This window comes from Microtus pennsylvanicus, chromosome 9 (genome assembly GCF_037038515.1).
Source record: "Microtus pennsylvanicus isolate mMicPen1 chromosome 9, mMicPen1.hap1, whole genome shotgun sequence".
Lineage (NCBI taxonomy): Eukaryota > Metazoa > Chordata > Mammalia > Rodentia > Cricetidae > Microtus > Microtus pennsylvanicus.
The window spans coordinates 60,216,176-60,235,543 of NC_134587.1; the positions used below are offsets into that span (position 1 = coordinate 60,216,176).

Sequence of the window (19,368 nt, forward strand, 5' to 3'; positions counted from 1 at the left end):
AGTGTGAACACAGGCCAGTGGGCACCCTCAGCTCAGTGTGAACACAGAGAGGTCAGTGGGCATGTTCTGCTCAGTGTGAACACAAAGAGGCCCATGAGCACCTTCTTGTCAATGTGAGAACACAGACCAGCAGGATGATCTGCTCAGGATGAGGACAGATAATTCAGTGGACCTTGGCCTAAAGTCTCCATGAGTGTGAGGAAGCAGGGCTTATTAACTATCTCTTGGAGTTCAACATGCCTCAAGACATCCTCACAGGGGAAAAAGATGCTGTGACCTCCTCCTTTTTCCCAGCCCTCTTATAGCCCCTTTACAGCAGCCGCTTGGTTCCTCTCCCTCATCAATGATAGCAGACTTTTCCAGGTTGGGCTACTTTCCACTGCTGATCTGAGAGTGGAAATAGAAGTCGATACGTGAGTGTGGATGACAGTGAGGCATTGTGTGCTGGCCACGATCTCCACAAATACATAGACAAGCACAGAGCAGTGAGATAAAAGATGTGGCTGACCTGCCACTATCGCATTGCTGGTACCAGCTCTCACAATAAAGTGCTCCAGTTATGGGCTGCACGTGTGCACATACGTGCATGTGCACGTGAAAACCATAGGTCAAAGTTGGGTGTCCATCTCAATGACACTCCACTTTTTTTTTTTTTGATACAGTCTCTTCCTTGAACACGTAGCTTACTAACTGATTAGACTGGCTGGTTCCAGGGTCTTCCTGTCTCCACCTCCTCACTGGGCATTTCTGTGCCTTACTATTTGTTGGGTATTGGGAATCCAAGCTCTGGTCCTCATGGTACACGGCAGGCAGTTTGTCGACGGACTGGGCCACCTCTCCAGCCCCTTGTTTCTCTGTTACAGAGGCGTCACACGTTTATGGACATTTAAATTATCTCGTTGATTTCCTGGTATATGTAGTCAGCAGTAATAACTGATTAACATTTTGTGAACTTGGGATTGCATGGTGGTTCTCAGCCATGGCTTGGTCTTCATAGTGGTGGTCTGCAGAGCAGTCCTTGTTCTCTGGCACACGGTAGAATCTCAGGGCACTAGAACAGTAACACTCAGGGACCACGGGTCCAGACATGCACACAGCCCTCTGCATGGAAATGCACTGTGTACACCAGGGTCACCTGCTGTGTCCCACTCACCTCCTCCAGGGACAGCCCACAGAGCCAGTTCAGCCACACCATGGCGCAGTCGTGAAGCCATGACCTTAAAGCCACCTGTGCTTCGTGGCTGCTACAGCTCAGGATTCTATGGCCTGCATCATAAATCCCAAGTTCTCCTCTATGATGTAGACACGCCAGAGGCGCATGGTCTCTTCCAGATTTTGATCCTTTTCTTTATTTCCAAATAAATCTTTCTTCATTGACTGATAGGAGAGTATCATCAATGTGTTTGGAAAGATTCTACCAGAACTTCCAAATAGAAAATATTTATTTATTTACTCATTGTAATACTGGGAGTTGAACCCAACACCTTGTACATGCTAGTCAAGTGTTCTGCTACTGAACCGTGTTCCCGGCCCCACCCACAGTTCTTAAAAAAAATTATAAAAATAGAAACATATTAAAGCTCTTCCCCATATACAGCAAGTGGTTGGTTACCCCATACTGAACTGTGTGCCGGCTGCTGCACCTGTCTCTCCCCTTTATCCTCTGAGATCATTTTGAAAAAAAATCCTGATGCCAAATGATTGTCACCTATGAATATTTCAATAGTGGAAACATTGGGTTTCCATCTATATGACTTTGTTGCTAAGTAACAGAAATTTAGGGGATTTTTTTAAAACAGGGTCTCTCTATATAATCCTGGTTGTCGTGGAACTTACTATGTAGACCAAGCTGATCTTGAACTCAAAGAGATCCACCTGCTTCTGCCTCCTAAGTGCTGGATTGTGTGTGTGTGTGTGTGTGTGTGTGTGTGTGTGTGTGTAGAGAAATGTATATGTGTGGGTACAGGTACCTGTGGAGGCCAAAAGGCGGCATCAGATCCCTGGAGTTGGAGTCAGAGGCAGTTGTGAGCTGCTGGTTGTGGGTGCTGGGACTCTCTTGATTAATTAATGTGAAAGTGATGAATCTTGGCTTGGAAATAAAGTTGACTTCATAGGATGGGGCCTAAAAATCATTTCGTTTGCCTTTAATCCTAGGCAGGACTCGGGAGGCAGAGGCAGGTGGAGCTCCACAAGGTAGAAGCCAGCTGGTCTACAGAGTGAGTTGCAGACAGCCAAGGCTACACAGAGAAACATTGTCAGAAAAACAAAATAATAATAACAGAAATATAAATTCCATTTGGTGGGGGAATTTTATAAAAAAACACAATATATTTAAAAAAATCCTATGTTCATCCTAGAAATGTGACAGAAGAAGGACACACAGAGACACCGCCAGTACAGAGGGCTTTGTCTTTACTGCTTCCTGAGAAAGCAGTGCTCATGGGCAGGAGAGGGCGTTGTTAAGACGTTCATCCCATTGACATGATCTGCAGAGTCTCCACCAGTGACTCTGAGGGTCTCCTCATACTCCTATATTCATGCGGAAAGGCAAGTGACCATGGATAGTGACACACAGAAAGGGCGTGGTGAGGGCAGCACTGTTCTCAGCACAGACAGAGTGGTCAGTTTGGAGAATACGGAGTGTGGGAACCACCCTCTTTCCTCACCCTGCAAACACAGCCCTTGCATATGGCTGCAGACAGATGCAGCCCCCTGCAGCGTGGACACCCTACCCTGCCATCAGGGAAGCAGTCTCCAGGCAGCTCAGACTCTGTGTCTTCTGCCACATCTCCCCATTGTACTGGACAACAGAGGAGAGATGAGAAGGCTCAGGAAGTGGCTACTCTGGCAAGGGTTGTGCCAAGTCTCCACTGGGCACTGAGTGTTGAAATGCTCTATACACACACAGTAACCACTGCCAAGTGCTTTGCTTTCTGCCTTGACCTGATTGGCCGGGGCATTTGGACGTGATTACTTCGGAGGGTACCTACCCTCTGTCTCAGCACCTTGACAGTGTACAGCATTGACAGAATGTCAATAATCTAAATTCTGCTGAGTTTGTATCTAAAACCGAACATTTTCTACTCTGCACCCCTCCCTGCTCTTATGTGGTAGAACACGGCGTAAGTGGCCTACTTTTGCTTTTGTTTTACACAGTACACATTTTGGAACTTCATACCCAAGAACCTCTTTGAACAGTTCAGAAGAATAGCCAACTTTTATTTTCTCATCATCTTCCTGGTGCAGGTAAGGAAGGTCCTGGCTCACTGTCTCAGTAAATGTCATTTGTTTCTCAAGTAAGTGACCTATAATCACTTAAAATTAGCAAGGATGTGACACCCCTCATCTGCCATTCATTCTTGGGTTCTCTGATTCCAGCCCCAGAGGAGACAGTGCAAGGTCTCCAGCCACACCTGGCATCTCCATTTGCTCATTCTTAGTACTCAGAAAATGCAAAGCAGATGTACATCCAGAGAGACAGAGAGGCAGGCCCCAGCAAGGGTGTGGGCAGGGAGCAGCAGGTGGATTACACTCTGTGAACAGCCATGTTACATTTCTCTACACTATTCTAAGTATGGCTATAAACGACTGTAAAGTCTCCTCAGCATGGGCTCCGTCAGAACTAACTCAAGCGTGGCACCTGCGGAGTGGACTAAATGAACCAGTGTATCCAGAGTCACACGTGTGCCCTCGCCACGGGCTGAGACGGCTTCCTTAACCACACCCCTTAGTCAAGGAGTCTCCCTCAGCATGATAGTCACTAGGACAGGGCAGGGCAAGGAGGGCGCCAGCAAAGTGCTTTAGGTAGGTGGAAGCTGGCGTGGGAGAAGGCGTGTTTTCAAGGTGACTCCCTGGCTCTTGTCCTCACAGTTGATCATCGACACACCCACAAGTCCAGTGACGAGCGGGCTCCCTCTCTTCTTCGTCATCACTGTTACGGCCATCAAGCAGGTAAGACTTGCCTGTGCTTTCTTGTGCTCGAGGTCCTGTGCAACATGGCGTGTTTCGTCTTTTCAGTTAGGTTGGGGTTGGGTTTCTGAGGGCTGACTGCAGATGTGCCGTGCCATTTTTTAAAATCAAAAGTCTGTGCCATCAGTTTGACTTAGCGCAAGGATGTCAGCCAGACTCCATCATCCACATGCGGTACAGCTGCCTGTTATCTCCTTACCGTGAAGTCCTTTTGCCTCCCCCCTTTTCACGCTGTGCTTTGGAGCAGATTATCAAGCACAGCCTAACAGTTGTGCTCCGTCTCCTCCGTCACCACGTATGTAAATGTTTCAGGTTCTTACTCAAGGAAGATTTGTCTGATGCCCATTTACTTTTAGCCAGTGGTTTACTCATATCAATATGGATTTATAAGTATTTATTTTAAACTTTGCGCTATAATCCAGTAATGCTTCAATGTTTAAATTGTTCTTGCTTTAGCCATTACTGGTTCATTCAGTTAGATTCTGTATTCCTTTAACACGCCTTTCCATTGGGTAATGTATTTATTTGTTTTGTGTGAGTGTGTTGGGAATTCCTTTCTCACTTGTTGAGCTAACATTAGCTATAAGACAGCACAGCAAAGATTGAGACATAATTTCAGTGCTTTAAATAGGGTAAAATGCTGTTTACCCTAGCATTTCCTCAAAAGTTTTATAATTATTAATTTAGGTAATGTTGCATGCTAATTTTGAATATGATAAGTATATAAGCTGGATTGTCTATGTGTTTATTCTGCGTGTGGGTATTCAATAACAGTTAGTGAAAGACCCTTTTCCGCGTTTTAAGTGTTGTATCTATACTGAATTTGTTCAACTGATACGTCTCCATCACGAGACTTTCTTATACACTGGCTTCATTACTGTAGGTTTGTAGTAAAGTTTTGAAGTTGAGTGTATAGATGGAACAACTGTTATTTTTGGCCTCAACCCTTTCATTTTTGCATAAATTGTAAAATCAAATTGTCACTTTTTAAAAATGTTTGTTCAATTTTTTTTAATTAAAAAAAATCTCAAAAGCAGGAAGTCAGGTGTCTATGCTGCCAACAAGGGTTTGCCTTCACTCAGAGTGATTTGTTTCAACTAACTCATAGGGAACGTAAGGCTGTGGAAAGTTGGTTCTGCTTCAGGCTGAAATGAGTTAGAATCAGTTGGTCACTACTTTTCTGCTGTTAATAGGAGAGGAAAGTAGGTCTGTACATTGTGAGCCAACCAGAGCAGTCTGGTGTACTGTCCAGCTTCCCAGGCCCTGCTCAGCCTCACCCCAGAATGTGCGTCTGCCAGCCCCAGAAGGGAGTGCTTTCTCAGTGACTGTATCTGCGAAAGCCTCGGGACACACTTTTCTAACTGGTCTTTTTCAGGTAGCATAATATTCTCAAGGTTTACCCACACGGTGTCATGTCAGAGTTCCAACCTGTGTCATCAGTGAGAATACTCTGGGGTGTGTGTGCTTAGGACCACCCCCCCATTACCTTATCCCACAGTCTGTCTGTGGGCATTTGGTGCTCTTAACATTGCTGAAGCACACTGCTCAGAGCATTTGTGTGGACACTGATTTTCTCTTTGTTCCTGGCTCTTTATATATTTGCTTATTTTGATTTTCCCATTTCCTGCCCCTTTGTGCTTATTTTTAATTAACAAATAATTGTGTATATTATGTCTGTGGATAGACATAGATTGATGGATTTAGATCCTTAATTCTGGGGGTATTCTACAGGTAGAATTGCTCTAAGCCTCCGAAGAACTGGCCAGATGTCTCCTGGCAAAACATCTGCCTGTGGTCTGCAGGCTCTGCCACTGATGCTTGATGCATTTGGCCCATCATAGCTCTCTTAGTGTGTGCCTGGCGGTGCCTTACACATGGGTCACCGATAGCCAGCAAATGCATTCGGCCCATTGTAGCTTTCTCCTCTCTCCGTGTATGCCCTTCAGTGTCTTACACATGGGTCCCCAATGCCAACCAACAAGGTTGGGGATCTTTCCATGGACTGACAGTCATTTGTAAATAGCGAGAGGAGTGTCCGTTGCCTGCGTTGTGTGCTCTAGACCTTCTGTCAGAGCCTGTGAATTTGCATTTCACTATTTAGCATTCACCTTTTCATTTGAGTCATCTGGATAATTTGTACAATGTCTGCTTCAAAGTAAATTCTTTCCCTGAAAGAACAGCACAGCTACCCAGCAGTACGTGCTGCAGGTGTCTGACCTCAAGACTCAGCCTGGAGTCTTTTGACAGGTGTGGACATCTCCACATTGCTCAGTCTGTTTTTTTAAACAAGTGAGGACCACGTGCCCAGGTGTGGCACCACCCAAGTGAGCTGGACCCTTGTACATCAATTGTTGGTCAAGAAAATGCCCAACAATTGCCTATAGGCCAATCTTATGGAAGAATTTTTTCAATAACTCTAGCAAATATTAAGTTGAAAAGGAGAGAGAGAGAGAGAGAGAGAGAGAGAGAGAGAGAGAGAGAGAGAGAGAGAGAGAGAAACAAAACCAGGGCAGAGATCTTATCTAAAACAATAATTTAAAAAAAAAGAAGTGCAGTTACTTGCTGTTGTTTTATGTCTTATTGTTCACTTGGTAGCCATCTGGAAATGCAGGTTTGAGAACAGTTTGCCTCTGTTTCAGACCTATTAGGTCATGCTTGAAAGTCCGCAGAGCAGGTGGGGTGAGCGTGGTTAGCAGACACCATCAGTACCTGGGAACTGCTGAGCACTGTGGGGACTTTGTCATTGCAGAATCATGTAGGCTGGCTCATCTTTTGACTGAGACGTTTCCTGTGGAGGAACTTTTCCCGAGGATAGGTCCTGGGTTTCTATGGAAGTCTACATACAAAGATTTTATCCGTTTTAACTGCAGAAACATAGTTGGTGTGAGAATGACCAGCCATAAGGACCAGAGATGTGAGGAAACCCCAGGCTAGACCATACTTTGCCATAATTACTTCAAACACATCTTCTCTCCCTGTTTGGCTTTAGGGTTATGAAGACTGGCTTCGCCACAAGGCAGACAATGCCATGAACCAGTGTCCCGTGCACTTCATTCAGCATGGCAAGCTGGTCCGGAAGCAGAGTCGGAAGCTGAGAGTAAGTGGCACGTACGCATCTGCCTGGTTCACTAGTGTTTCTCAGAATCATTTTTAAAGTAACTTTTCAAAGTAGGTGTAGCCACACTGCCCTGTCTCATTCCGCTGAATGTTTGAGTGGTTTAAATCGTTGGAGCAGCTTGCTTTCTGCCTGTGCTGGCCACTTGAAAGCCCTTGTGTATATGCAGACAGAGGATGGCTTTTCACCCTTGTCTCTGGGTCACAGTCCAGCTCTGGCTTCAGCCGTCATCTGAGTGTAAATCTGGACTCATTCTCTTCCTGTCTCTCTTCCTCCTGGTACTCCTCCCATGCCTAAGTCTTCCCCCACTCCATCCCCTCCCTCTTAGGCAGCTCTGCTATCTGTCCTGACCATATCCCGGATAGCAGTCTGCCCCAGCCAGGGAGTTCAGCCCACCCTGGTATAGGATGAACTTTTCCCCAGCCTGACACCAGCCAGCTGTTGAGCTTGAGGTCAGAAGGTGTCTCAGGATGTGGTCACAGCACCCAACCACCTACGGTAGAACAGCACCCCACCCGCAAGGATCAAAGACACGTGTGTGTTTGCTAGCCCCATTCCACTTCCTGATCTATTGATATGTGGCTGTGTACACGTTTATTTTAAACATGTTTGATGCATAAATACCCTTTCATGTACTACTGCTTCCAGGAGAGCCTTCCCTTCTGTTGGATTTTTCTCTGCTTTCATTGTGACAGTTTTTCCTGGTGTTCCCTACAGCTGCTCTGGTCTTCAGTGGCCCACGGGACCCAGAAAGCTCGACAGAAAGCCTCGGCATGGGTCTTTCCTAGAATCATGTTGTCATCCCATAAGGCACCATGATGGTGTCTTAGCACCCTCTGGATACAATAGGAGAGTGAGTTCCAGTCCAGAGTGAGCTGTCACACAAATGTGACCTCTCAGTGACCACTCTCTCTGTATTCCGCAGGTTGGGGACATTGTCATGGTGAAGGAAGATGAGACCTTTCCCTGTGACCTGATCTTTCTCTCCAGCAACCGGGCAGATGGGACCTGCCATGTCACCACCGCCAGCTTAGATGGAGAGTCGAGCCATAAAGTAACGTTCCCGGATTTGGGTGCAACTCGGGGTCTTAGCAGACTGGGCTTTGGCAACAGATGTGACATCCTGGGTGCAGACTAAGCATATCTATGGTTATGGAGTTCTCTGTGGGGGTGGGGTGGGGGACCCCCAAATTCTCAACACATCGCGAGTGCTTCAGTGACTTAAATGGTGATGTATGTCACCTGTCCACTTGCTCTCAGTCATACCACCACTCCAGCGCTTATCACTAGAAACATAGCAGAAATGCAGGGGTGCCTTCCCCTGAGAGCCGCTGGCACACCTCTTCCTCTCCTCTCCCCCTCCCTTCCCTCTTCTTCCTTCGTCCCCATAGATGCTAGCTAGACAATGTGGCCCTGAATAGCAACACCGTGTTCGCTGGTATCTTCTTAGGCCTCCTGCTCAGACCCACTACGCTGGGTTCTGAAGAGTGGCCTGACACCAGTGGCCTAGCAACCTCCTGGGGATGTTGGTGCAAACTTAGTTCAGATTTGAGGGACCTTCTGGTCCAAATAGCTGAACAGCTGCATAGGAACAATGATAGGAGGACAATTGGTAGCAGAACTTGGAAAATGAAACCAATGGCTGCTTTTGGTACCTCCTAGGAACAATAGTACTTGGCCTAAAAGAGGAGGGGCATGTGTGCTCTTACCAGGGCAGGCACATCAAGTATCAGGTTTAAAGGAGTCCCAGGCTTGCCCTCGGTCCTGCTGCTTTAAGATGAGGATTCTGGGTAAGCATGAGGAGTCAGAGCTCGTGTTCCTCGCCAAGTCAAGCCGTAGCAGAGGCTCATCTGTAGTCCTCACCTAGACTCACAGTAGAGCTTAGGATGCACCTGAAGACCAGATTCTGGGGCGGGCGCCAGAAGCCAGGTGGAATGAGGTTTGGGGGTAGCTCATGGTTCCTCTCCACCCGCAGACTCACTACGCTGTGCAGGACACCAAGGGCTTCCACACAGAGGAAGATGTGGATGGATTGCACGCCACCATCGAGTGTGAACAGCCACAGCCCGACCTCTACAAGTAAGCGGAGCTCACTGACCCACAGGAGTGGGTGCACAGCTGAAGATGTTGGAGTAGCTGCACAGAAGGAAGCCTGCGCTCTTGTCCTCTAGGCCCTGGGTGGGGTGGCAGAGAAGGGAGATAAGAAAGGAGGAAGAGCTGTGTGGCTGGGACGCCCTGGTCGGCTGCAGAGCAGGACCAGCTAGCTGTGGTGCAGACTGGGGGCCCCACTGCTCCTGTGAGTAACAAAGTGAGCTTTTCTGTTGCCAGGTTTGTGGGGCGCATCAATGTTTACAACGACCTGAACGACCCTGTGGTGAGGTGAGTTTCTGGGAGTCCAGGCCTTTATCTTCTTTGCTGTTATGTTAGTTAGGTGTTCATTCTTTGGTGAGTTCTTCCACGTCGCCTGTTCAGAAGGCAGGGCCCTGTCTCATCAGCAAATCCCCTCTCCCATGTTGACTCGGGTTCTGTCTGCAGGGTTCTGTCTGCGCCTGTTGATGCAGTGAAGCCCGTGGATGGTTGTTTTTTTATTTAAATTTTTTATTTAAAAGGGTTTTTTTTTTTTCATTTTACATACCAGTCACAGTTCCCCACACAGTAAGCCATCACTGGAGTCTCCATAGCTGGCCTGTCTCTCGTGGGACTCCGTGAGGAGCTGCTTTAAGGGACGGCCTGTGTGCTTCTTAGCATGTGTTTTTGTGGTTATTTCTTGTTTGTGTTACTTATTTTTGAGACCTTCTCTTGCTACTAGCTAGAAAGGCCTTGAGCACTGGATCCTCCTGCCTCAGCCCCCTGAATAGCTGGATCACAGTCTGGTGCCACCATTCAGGCTCTTGTCCTGGCTTTGTGGACACCATCTGTCAGCAGGTTAGTAGGGCATTTACTCGGAGGAGGGTGGGAGCATAACTTTAGTTTTCAAAGAAGAGTTTTTTACTGCTTTGGAAACTAGACAGTGTGGAGAGCTGATTTTGTTTAGGATGAAAGAGCAGATAAGGTTCTCCTGACCATCAGCGAAACTGAGGGGGCTATGGACCCTGAGCTCCACACTGAGCTGAAGCTGTGGCCCAAGCTGGGGACCGTGGTCCTCATGCACTTTGTGTTTTAATACTAGCTTTAGCTCAGCCTTTCAACATCAGGCCTGTTTGTTTGTTATTTGGATTTTTAAGGTATTTATAAATATTGGAAATAATATAAACAGGAAGAAAATGTTTGCTTTTATTGATCCCCCATTCAAATTCCCAGTCCATTCAATTATATTTCTTCTTCAGTCTGTCCACACTAGAAGCAAAGTATTTTGTCAAGTACATTATATTTAGAGCTGTCTGAGACCATTTAAGGTGAGGCCATTGTTTTAATTAACGTTTATAACATGAACTGTAAGCAAGTTACTAACAGAAGCCGACATCCCCCAGCAGCCGGGGAGCTGTTGTCAATGACTGTCAGACTAAAGGACCTGCCTGCTGCCTGCCAACCACCTCAGGGAGGCGACCGAGTAGCTTACAGCCCCTCCCTCCCTGGCGTCCTTAGGCACATCCTGAACCACGTTGGCCAAACACATTGGCCCCTCCGAGGGTGTGATATTCTGTGTGTTCATTTCTGCCCTAAAGAACAGATAAGTAAATAAGTAAATTAAAGGCAAATGGGCTCTTCTCTGACACACTGGGATGCTCTTCTCTCTGTTCCCCTGGGGTCACTAGGATGTGCTGCTCTCTGATAAACGGGATCACAAGGATGTGCTGCTCTCTGATAAATGGGATCACTAGGATGCGCTGCTCTCTGATAAACAGGGGATCACTAGGATGCGCTGCTCTCTCATAAACGGGATCACTAGGATGCGCTGCTCTCTCATAAACGGGATCACTAGGATGCGCTGTTCTCTCATAAACGGGATCACTAGGATGCGCTGCTCTCTCATAAACAGGGGATCACTAGGATGCGCTGCTCTCTCATAAACGGGATCACTAGGATGCGCTGCTCTCTCATAAACAGGGGATCACTAGGATGCGCTGCTCTCTCATAAACAGGGGATCACTAGGATGCGCTGCTCTCTCATAAACGGGATCACTAGGATGCAGCAGTAGGATTCACACATTTAGTTCAGCTGCTTTGAATTCCCCTCGCTGCTTAGAAGAAAGGCTCACACTACTATCTGTGGGTAATTTAAGTGTCTGAACTTCCACCACAGAGGCCCCAGAGGCCCAGCCTCCGTTCACACTTGAAAATGTGCTTACACTAAGGAAGAGTCTCCTAGTCCTAAGAATGGGAGAGAACCAACTGAAGGAGGAGTGAAACTCAACGTTTTAGCCTTTTCAGAACACCTGGAGGTCCCGCAGCCCAGCCGCCCTCACACTAGAGGTGTGTTGGGAGAGGCCCTGCCCTCAGATCTCTTTTGTAGTCGGTCTGGGTACCATTTTCACATCTAGGTGTTGCTGGTGGTGCAGTTATGGACGCTATCTGAAGATTCTGTCTGTGGCTTCTTGTGGAAATGTCACTGAAGCATTCTGGCTCCTGGTTATTTGAGAGTGGGGTGTCCTGCTTCCTTGAGGCCTTTCAAATGCCACTGTGAAGCTCCAGCCTCTGTGAGTGACAAGCCAGGAAAACGAGACTAGAAACAATCCAACAGGCAGTGTCTCCCCCTCAGAGGAGTGTTATGCAGGTAGACTTTGGTAATCTCAGTGTGAGCAAATCCACACTACACCGCTTCCTCTTAGGATGATTGAATTGATTTTCAGTCTTGCATCCCACCATTTCTTGTCTCCTTATCTTCCAGGCCATTAGGATCAGAAAACCTGCTTCTCAGAGGTGCCACACTCAAAAACACGGAGAAGATCTTTGGTAAATATTTTAATTTGCCAACCACTGGTAATCATTTCCAAAATCTAGGACACACTTAGCAAACTAAATTCTACATCACCCTGAGAGACCACTAGATGCCTTAACATACAACAGACTTGGTGCGGGATGACCTGCTAAGAGATGAGTGTTGTGGTATAATCTGAACCCACGAGCCATGACAGCGAAGATCGTGACTTGCTTGTTAAGGACCTCCTCAGTTCATGACTCAGGAACGTGAAGCTATATCCAGGAAGATATTCACCAAGCATTGTAATGCAGGAGAGTTCTCTAAATCTGCTTGTCACTGTTAATACCTCCCATTGACAGTGCACTGTTTCCGGTTTTAATTGACTGAAATAACTTTTGAAATATACACTATGCCCTGCTGCCTGATCACCCAGTATATTAGTATTTGGACTGAAGAATATAATGTGAAGATTGGATCTTACACAGGACTTCTGAGTGTGAGGAATCCAGCTTCCTTGAGAAGCTCACTTCCTGGTTAAGTTGGAGATGTGACCTGTTTGTGTGAGCATCCTTTTCTCCAGAGCATGGGCTTCTCACAGACTCTTCTGCTTCCAGGTGTGGCTATCTACACAGGCATGGAGACCAAGATGGCTCTGAACTATCAGTCCAAGTCCCAAAAGAGATCTGCTGTGGAAAAGTAAGGCCACTCCCCTGCTGCCACCTTCTAGCCATCACTGGTCCCCGTAGATGCAGCAGTGCCCTTGCAGGACCCACAGCATTCTCAGGGGACCCACAGTGTCCTGGAAAGCCCAAGCATCCTCGGGGGACCCACAGTGTCCTCAGGGGACCTACAGCATTCTCCAGGGACCCAGAGCATCCTTGGGGGACTCACAGTATCCTGGGGGACCCACAGCATCCTTGGGGTACACACAGCATCCTCAGGGGGCCCACGGTGTCCTCAGGGAACCCACAGCATCCTTAGGAGGCCCACAGTGTCCTGGGGGTCCCACAGTGTCCTAGGGGCCCCCTCCTGCAGGGACTGGAGCTGCTAACCACAGAGCCCATTACTCAGGAGATTTTCTTGCTTTCTTCCCAATGAGATAAATGGCCTCACCCCTTTCTCTGCTAACACATTACCTGTAAGTCTTTCCCTCAAGTTCTAATTTTAGATCAATCACAGATGTCTCATATCCCCAGCCATTGATTCAGGCAAACTTCAAAATGGGGGTCATACTCAGCCCCTTCCATCCCAGGGACTTGATAGGAACCAAGTGTGTCCTGATGTGGTTTACTGAGGTCACTGTGAGCAGAGTGAATATTTTCCATTAGACAGTAAAGCCCTGACAACTGCCATAACGAGATTAGGTTTAGGAGAAAGTAGAGTCTGAGGTTTTGTCATCTCTGCCCCTTGCTTGGTGTGGACAGCCTCCATGTCACAGAGTGAAGCAGCAGGAGCTAGTTCATTACCAGGAGTAGGACACTGGCAGGCACGCTAGGGGTGCCATCCCTGGGTCTGTCTGTGGCCGCGTTAAGTGTGAGAATGGAGATGGGCTTTTTATCAGCTAGGATGCTCTGCTTGCAGACATCTGGGTGTGATGCATGGGCTTCAGAAGAAGACCGTGAAAATTACCTTGATTCAGTACAGCCGTGTTCCAGCCTCAGGCACTTCTCTGGTACTCACTTCTTGCTCACCCTAGAGTGAGAATCACCAAGCTCTAAGCTGACTCTGGCTGTCTTTCCCATGGTTCAGGAACCTCAGGAGAGGTTCATCAGCCATGTGGCAGCATGTATCTTTCCCTCTCCTCCCGTGGCTCTGGTCCTGCATTGGCAGAGGTAGCTGTGAACAAGCTGGAGTTTCATCTTCCTGGGTCAGGCTGGACAGTGCCCTCCAGGGCATTGCTGAGTGCCTGTGCTGTCCCTTCATGGTGAGGAAGGACCAGGAGTGACATCTGAAGGCTGGGCTGTTTCCCTGTAGGTCAATGAATACATTCCTGATCGTGTACCTCTGCATCCTGGTGAGCAAGGCCCTGATCAACACGGTGCTGAAGTACGTGTGGCAGAGTGAGCCCTTCCGAGATGAGCCATGGTACAACCAGAAGACCGAGTCCGAGCGCCAGCGGAATCTGGTATGGAAGCACTTCCCTTGTGTTAGGCCATTGTCACAAAAAAGATGGCACCAGGAAACTACAAAGGCAAATTTGCTTCAGGCAGAATGGAGCCTTGCCCCAGCTTAGGACAGAGGCCATCACTGGCACCTGGTGTAGGCAGGTGGGAGCTGCCTGTCATCCTTGGGTACTAGAATGGATAAGCCTGGAAAGAAATGTGTAAAGGACCAAAATCATTTTGGTATTTTCAAAACTCAGCACATCATTGAGATAAATGCTGCTTTTTGTGGTAACTTGGGGACAAAAGACTCTGGCCTCAGAGCAGAGCCATATGCACTGACGTTACATCAGGGCTGGTACAGATGTAGCCCTGTGTGCAAGCACAGACCCTGCATGATGCTGTGTTCCGTCTCACAGATCACCTCTCCCTAATAGCCTCAAAGAGGAATAAACTACACAGAGAAGTCCCCTGGAGCTGAGTGTGGCGGGCGTGCCTGTAATCCCAGAGAAAGGCAGAGACTGGGGATCATGAGTTTGAAGAGAAAGTCACTATATAGCAAGGTCCCATCTCGTCCTAAGTTTGAGGATTTTTAGTTACAGAGGGACATCATGAGTACTCAAAAGTGGCATTCCTTTTGGGCCCTACTCAGCATGGCCTCTCCACATCCCTGACTGTGTGGTTAGTATGAGCTTCTGTGCCTGTCCCTCCCCATCTCTCCACCAGCACAGACCTCAGCAAGACATGACAGACAGCGGTTCCCAGTGGGTCTTTGTCTGCGGGTGAAAGTGCTTATGTTTACTTATCTGACTGGGGTAGGAGCTGACAATCTGAGGTTTCCTGTCCCTTCCATGTGACCTGCCATTTCCTTATGCAGTCAATGCTCTCAGTTTCTCAGGGCCTTCACCGACTTCCTGGCCTTCATGGTCCTCTTCAATTACATCATCCCGGTGTCCATGTATGTCACAGTGGAGATGCAGAAGTTCCTTGGCTCCTACTTCATCACCTGGGATGAAGACATGTTTGATGAGGAGATGGGGGAAGGGCCTCTGGTTAACACGTCTGATCTAAACGAAGAGTTAGGACAGGTAGGTATCTGCTAGAGACTCTGCCTGCTTTCTTAGTCCTACTAAGGCTAATTGACTATGCCCTAGTGGTCTGGGCTCTCCTTGATTACTGGCAGTTCATGCAGGTCTTGCACTCGGCCTGCAGATATCCTGCAATGGTGAAAATCAGAAGTAAGGGCAGCAGTGGAAATACACTGACAGTTTTGTTTTTCCTGAGTGTATTTTTTTAAACTTGATTTACATAATAACAGTCAATAAGGTTCTTTTAACTTTATAATGTGAAAAAGTGATTATTGCCCTAGCTGAGAGGAGTAAGCACAGTCCCAGGGCTTGCTCACTTATCCTGGGCTTCGTAGCTAAAAGAATGCAGAGCATGGTGGGAGGCCACTCTCACAGCACTTCCCTGAGGCTCTGCTCCCTTCACCTCACAGCAAGCAGGAGGAGCAAACGAAGGACCATAGTCCTTTAGCTCAGAACCAGGGAGTCCTGCGTGGTCTGTGCTATGATTTCCAGAGCAGTGCAGAACGAGACAACGAATGTGAACCTACAGTCACAGCATCTGGGACAGCCATGCAGGGCCTCCCTTCGTGAGGACAATGCTCATGCACAACACAGCTGTTGCCTGTGCTCTCTGTGAGGCCAGCAGGGTCCCTCAGAGTAAGAGGGCTGGTACACACTCAGTCTGCTGACTGCAGACCTCCGTGTTGCTGCATAGGAAATACCCCAGAAAGACTGGTTCCTTCCTTCTCATCCAGCCTCATGGGGAGTCTCTGACCTTTTCCCATCCTTACGTCACCGGAAGGGCCTTTTGGCATGTGGCAGTTCATTAAATAAATCATCCATTTGAATTGGACCTGCCCTGCAGTTGCCTAGTAATACCATGTAAACAGTCTAGACTGACAGGCACGTGTCCCCACCTGCCTTGGGGAAAGCCTCTGTTACTGCAGAGGACACTGCCTGTCAGAGTTCCATCTTTCTGATGTGTTCCTCCAGGGTATTTCATGCCCCACCTCCTGCGTAACACATTGGTCTGTTCTTTAGAAATTAGTTTAAGGCAATGTCCAGGGATGCCCTGGGACAGGATGTCTCTCCCAACCTGGAGTCCATCACAGAATCACAGAATTCAGCTGTCCTGTCCTGAGCAAGGCAGGCTGCAGCCTGTGTTCAGTGTACTGGGCCACTGGGGTCAGGACCAGTCAGTGCCTCCCCAAAGCAGTGGTTTCACCTGGTGCCCAGTGCCTCCCTGTACATCTTGCAGTGCAAGATGGCAGTTCTGTCTGTGAAACAGACACTGCCTACCAGCCAGTGTCTGTGTCTGAAGCAGAAATGACTGCCTTCCAAGTAGACCTCATTTAGGGGCTTTGCACATTTTCCTGTGTGACCCTCCCATCCCTGTCATATGGAGGGGGAGCTGAGGCTGGAAAGGCTTTCCCAGCATCCTAGGAGTTAGGTGTGGAGTCTCTGTGGTCTCTGCCTGTGTCGTGTGCTACAGGTGGATGAGTGAACAGTCTGTGCCTAGCAGGGCAGCTCATGCCTTTGATCACCAGTGTCCTCAGTGGGCACAGGTGCAAACTAGCAACAGAACCAGAATGACCACTTGACACGATCCAGTGGGGCTTACCCCTGGCCTGCCAGGACGGCCGTCACACACAGATCATTAGAGAGTGTCCACACCACGTCAGACAAGCGTACAGACCAGGCGACCATCCACAGACACAGAGGGTGTGGAGTTTTGTGGCAAGTTAGAAGCAGAAGGCATATCCTAGCACAACACAGGTCACATATAGCAGCCCTGTAGCCAGCGTCACACTCCATCAAGAAATGTCAAACTTCCTCTAGGTTTGACAGCAAGATCAGGAGCAGCAGAGGACTCCTGCTCTTCCTCAGCTCCTCAGAAAGGTGACGCAGGAGAGGAGGAGGAGAGAGGAGACACACAAACAGGGAAAAAGAAAGTTAAATCGCTCCTGTTTGCAGAGCTGTAGAAAACCCTGAAGACCAACAAGAAACTATTAGAACTCTGCCAGTGGCACCAGGATTTATCCCTAGTGCTTGTACTGGCTTGTTTGGAACCTGTTCTCTTTTGGATGGACACCTTGCTCAGCCTAGGTATAGTTGGGAGGGCCTTGAACCTTCCCCAAAGCCATGTGCCTTACCCTCTCTGAAGAGTGTGGAGGGAGGGGAGTGTGGAGGGAGGGAGAACTTGGATTGGTATGTATAATGAAAAAGGATAGTTTGTTTTCTTTTAAAAAATAAATTAATTAAAAAAGAACTAATAAATTCAGTAAGGTTGAAGGGTATGAGCTCAAACACATCACACTGGAGTCTAACATTAATGTCAGACCCCAGGATTAAAGACTCTCGCAGACCTGTCTAAAATAGCAATAGCCATGCTTCCTTTGTGTCTCCCACCAACAGAAATAATGGGACTTGTGTCTGGGTTTTGACTGGATAGATGGCACAGCAGTTAGAACACTTACTGCTTTCTCAGGAGTCCCAAGTTTGGTTACCAGTTCCCTTGTAGGGCAGCACACAGCCACTTAAAATTCCAGCTCCCAGGGATCCAACACACTCTTCTGGCTCCGACAGGCATCTAAACTCGTGTGTGTATGCCCATACACAAACACTCGTATGTACATATAATTGTTTTGTTTTGTTTTGTTTGTTGTTTTTGTCTTTCAAGAGAGTGTTTCTCTGTATAACAGCTGACTGTCCTAAAAGTAGCTCTGTAAACCAGGCTGACCTCAAATTCACAGATACCTGCCCTTTTCCTTGTGTGTATTCTGTCTTCTAAACCTTTTCCCATCCTGGGAGCCTCAACCTCTCAGCCCTGTAGAGAAAGTTCTTCCTTCTCTCATCTGTGCCGCCCTGCTTAAGGAGAGTCAGGGCTCCCCTCATCCTGCGCTGTACAGACACTTGAAGCCCTGGCTCCCTGGAGGCCAAGTTCTGTGAGGCCACATTTTATTCCGTCTTGTATTTGTCACCAGTATGAGGAGGGGAGAGCCTCTTCCCCCGAAATGGCACCTGTGTGGGTGAAGAGGGGTGCTGTGGGTACCCACACGTGGTAGTGGATCTATCTGGACAGACTCTCAGAAGTTCCTGTCCCACTAGGATTGTAATAGGTTTGGGCTAAGAACTGTCACCTGCCTACATGTCTTACCTTGAGTGTGTGGTACCCTCAGGTGGAGTACATTTTCACAGACAAGACAGGCACCCTTACGGAGAACAACATGGCCTTCAAGGAGTGCTGCATCGAGGGCCACGTCTACGTACCTCATGTCATCTGCAATGGGCAGGTCCTTCCCGACTCTTCCGGCATCGATATGATTGATTCTTCCCCAGGAGTCAGTGGAAGGGTAGGTTGCAGGCCCTGGGGGTGCAGGGTGTGTCTGTGCCACATGATCAGGGATGTGAGTAGGTGGGGCACTCTCACACACACAAGCTGCCCCGTTCATGTGGGCAGTATGGCAAAGTCAGTAATCATTGTAGGACTTCAGTGAGGTCATGGTTGGACTCTACCATGGTGTGTCCCCTTCCAAGAGACACGAGGTCTTGACAGTGATTCCTCTGATAGAATTGACCTGGGAGGAAGAAACAAAAAGCACAAGTAGGACAGGCAGTATTCTGAGAATGGTGTGAATATGCACAGTTTGCATGTGTGCAACTTGCATGTGCATACAGATATGTGCATACATGTATTTACATGCACATAGATACATGTGTATATATGATGCACTTGTGGTCACACACATGCATACACACACCAGAGTGCCATAGCCTCGGGTCTTAGTGTCTCCGGTCAAGGTTCAAACCAGCGCCAGTTGTATAGTAACTAAAGGGTAAATCATGACTGCAGAACACTGGCCTGTTAACGACAGATGAGCAGTTCACAGTCAGAACTCCTTCAATGCGAGCTCCAATTGATACCATTTTTCATTAAAGGGGAAGGAGTAGATGCCCCGTGGCCATCCTGAGATCTGCCATGGCTCCACACCCTCCCAAACCAACCCCAAATCCCGCCCATCACATTGGTTGTCAGGGAAACCTATCATTGGCCACTGTGCTTCCCAGCTACTGAGGACCTCAGGAATCTGACTACAGGGTGTAGCCATCACTGAGGAAGCTGAACTCTGAACTGGGTCAGCTCACGGTGCCCTCGTGACTCTTTTCAGCTCAGCATGGGGCTCCTAGCATCTGCTTCCAGGGCTGTGTTAGGACTGAGCTTCAGGCTGCAGGCACACAGCTGGAGATTAAGTC

The 19,368-nt window shown here is 48.1% G+C and overlaps 1 protein-coding gene across 6 annotated transcripts in view; it reads left to right on the plus strand.

Moving 5' to 3' along the window:
- Positions 1 to 19,368, plus strand: part of Atp11a (ATPase phospholipid transporting 11A) — a 107,729-nt gene that overhangs the window by 54,453 nt on the left and 33,908 nt on the right. For all 6 annotated transcript variants that reach the window (XM_075986174.1, XM_075986173.1, XM_075986171.1 and 3 more), the window contains exons 3-13: positions 3,157 to 3,246; positions 3,871 to 3,951; positions 6,959 to 7,066; positions 8,010 to 8,138; positions 9,060 to 9,163; positions 9,413 to 9,463; positions 11,913 to 11,977; positions 12,560 to 12,641; positions 13,920 to 14,070; positions 14,938 to 15,135; positions 18,294 to 18,467. In XM_075986174.1, the coding sequence (XP_075842289.1) occupies positions 3,157 to 3,246; positions 3,871 to 3,951; positions 6,959 to 7,066; positions 8,010 to 8,138; positions 9,060 to 9,163; positions 9,413 to 9,463; positions 11,913 to 11,977; positions 12,560 to 12,641; positions 13,920 to 14,070; positions 14,938 to 15,135; positions 18,294 to 18,467 (1,233 nt within the window). The remainder of the gene's footprint in view (positions 1 to 3,156; positions 3,247 to 3,870; positions 3,952 to 6,958; positions 7,067 to 8,009; positions 8,139 to 9,059; positions 9,164 to 9,412; positions 9,464 to 11,912; positions 11,978 to 12,559; positions 12,642 to 13,919; positions 14,071 to 14,937; positions 15,136 to 18,293; positions 18,468 to 19,368) is intronic.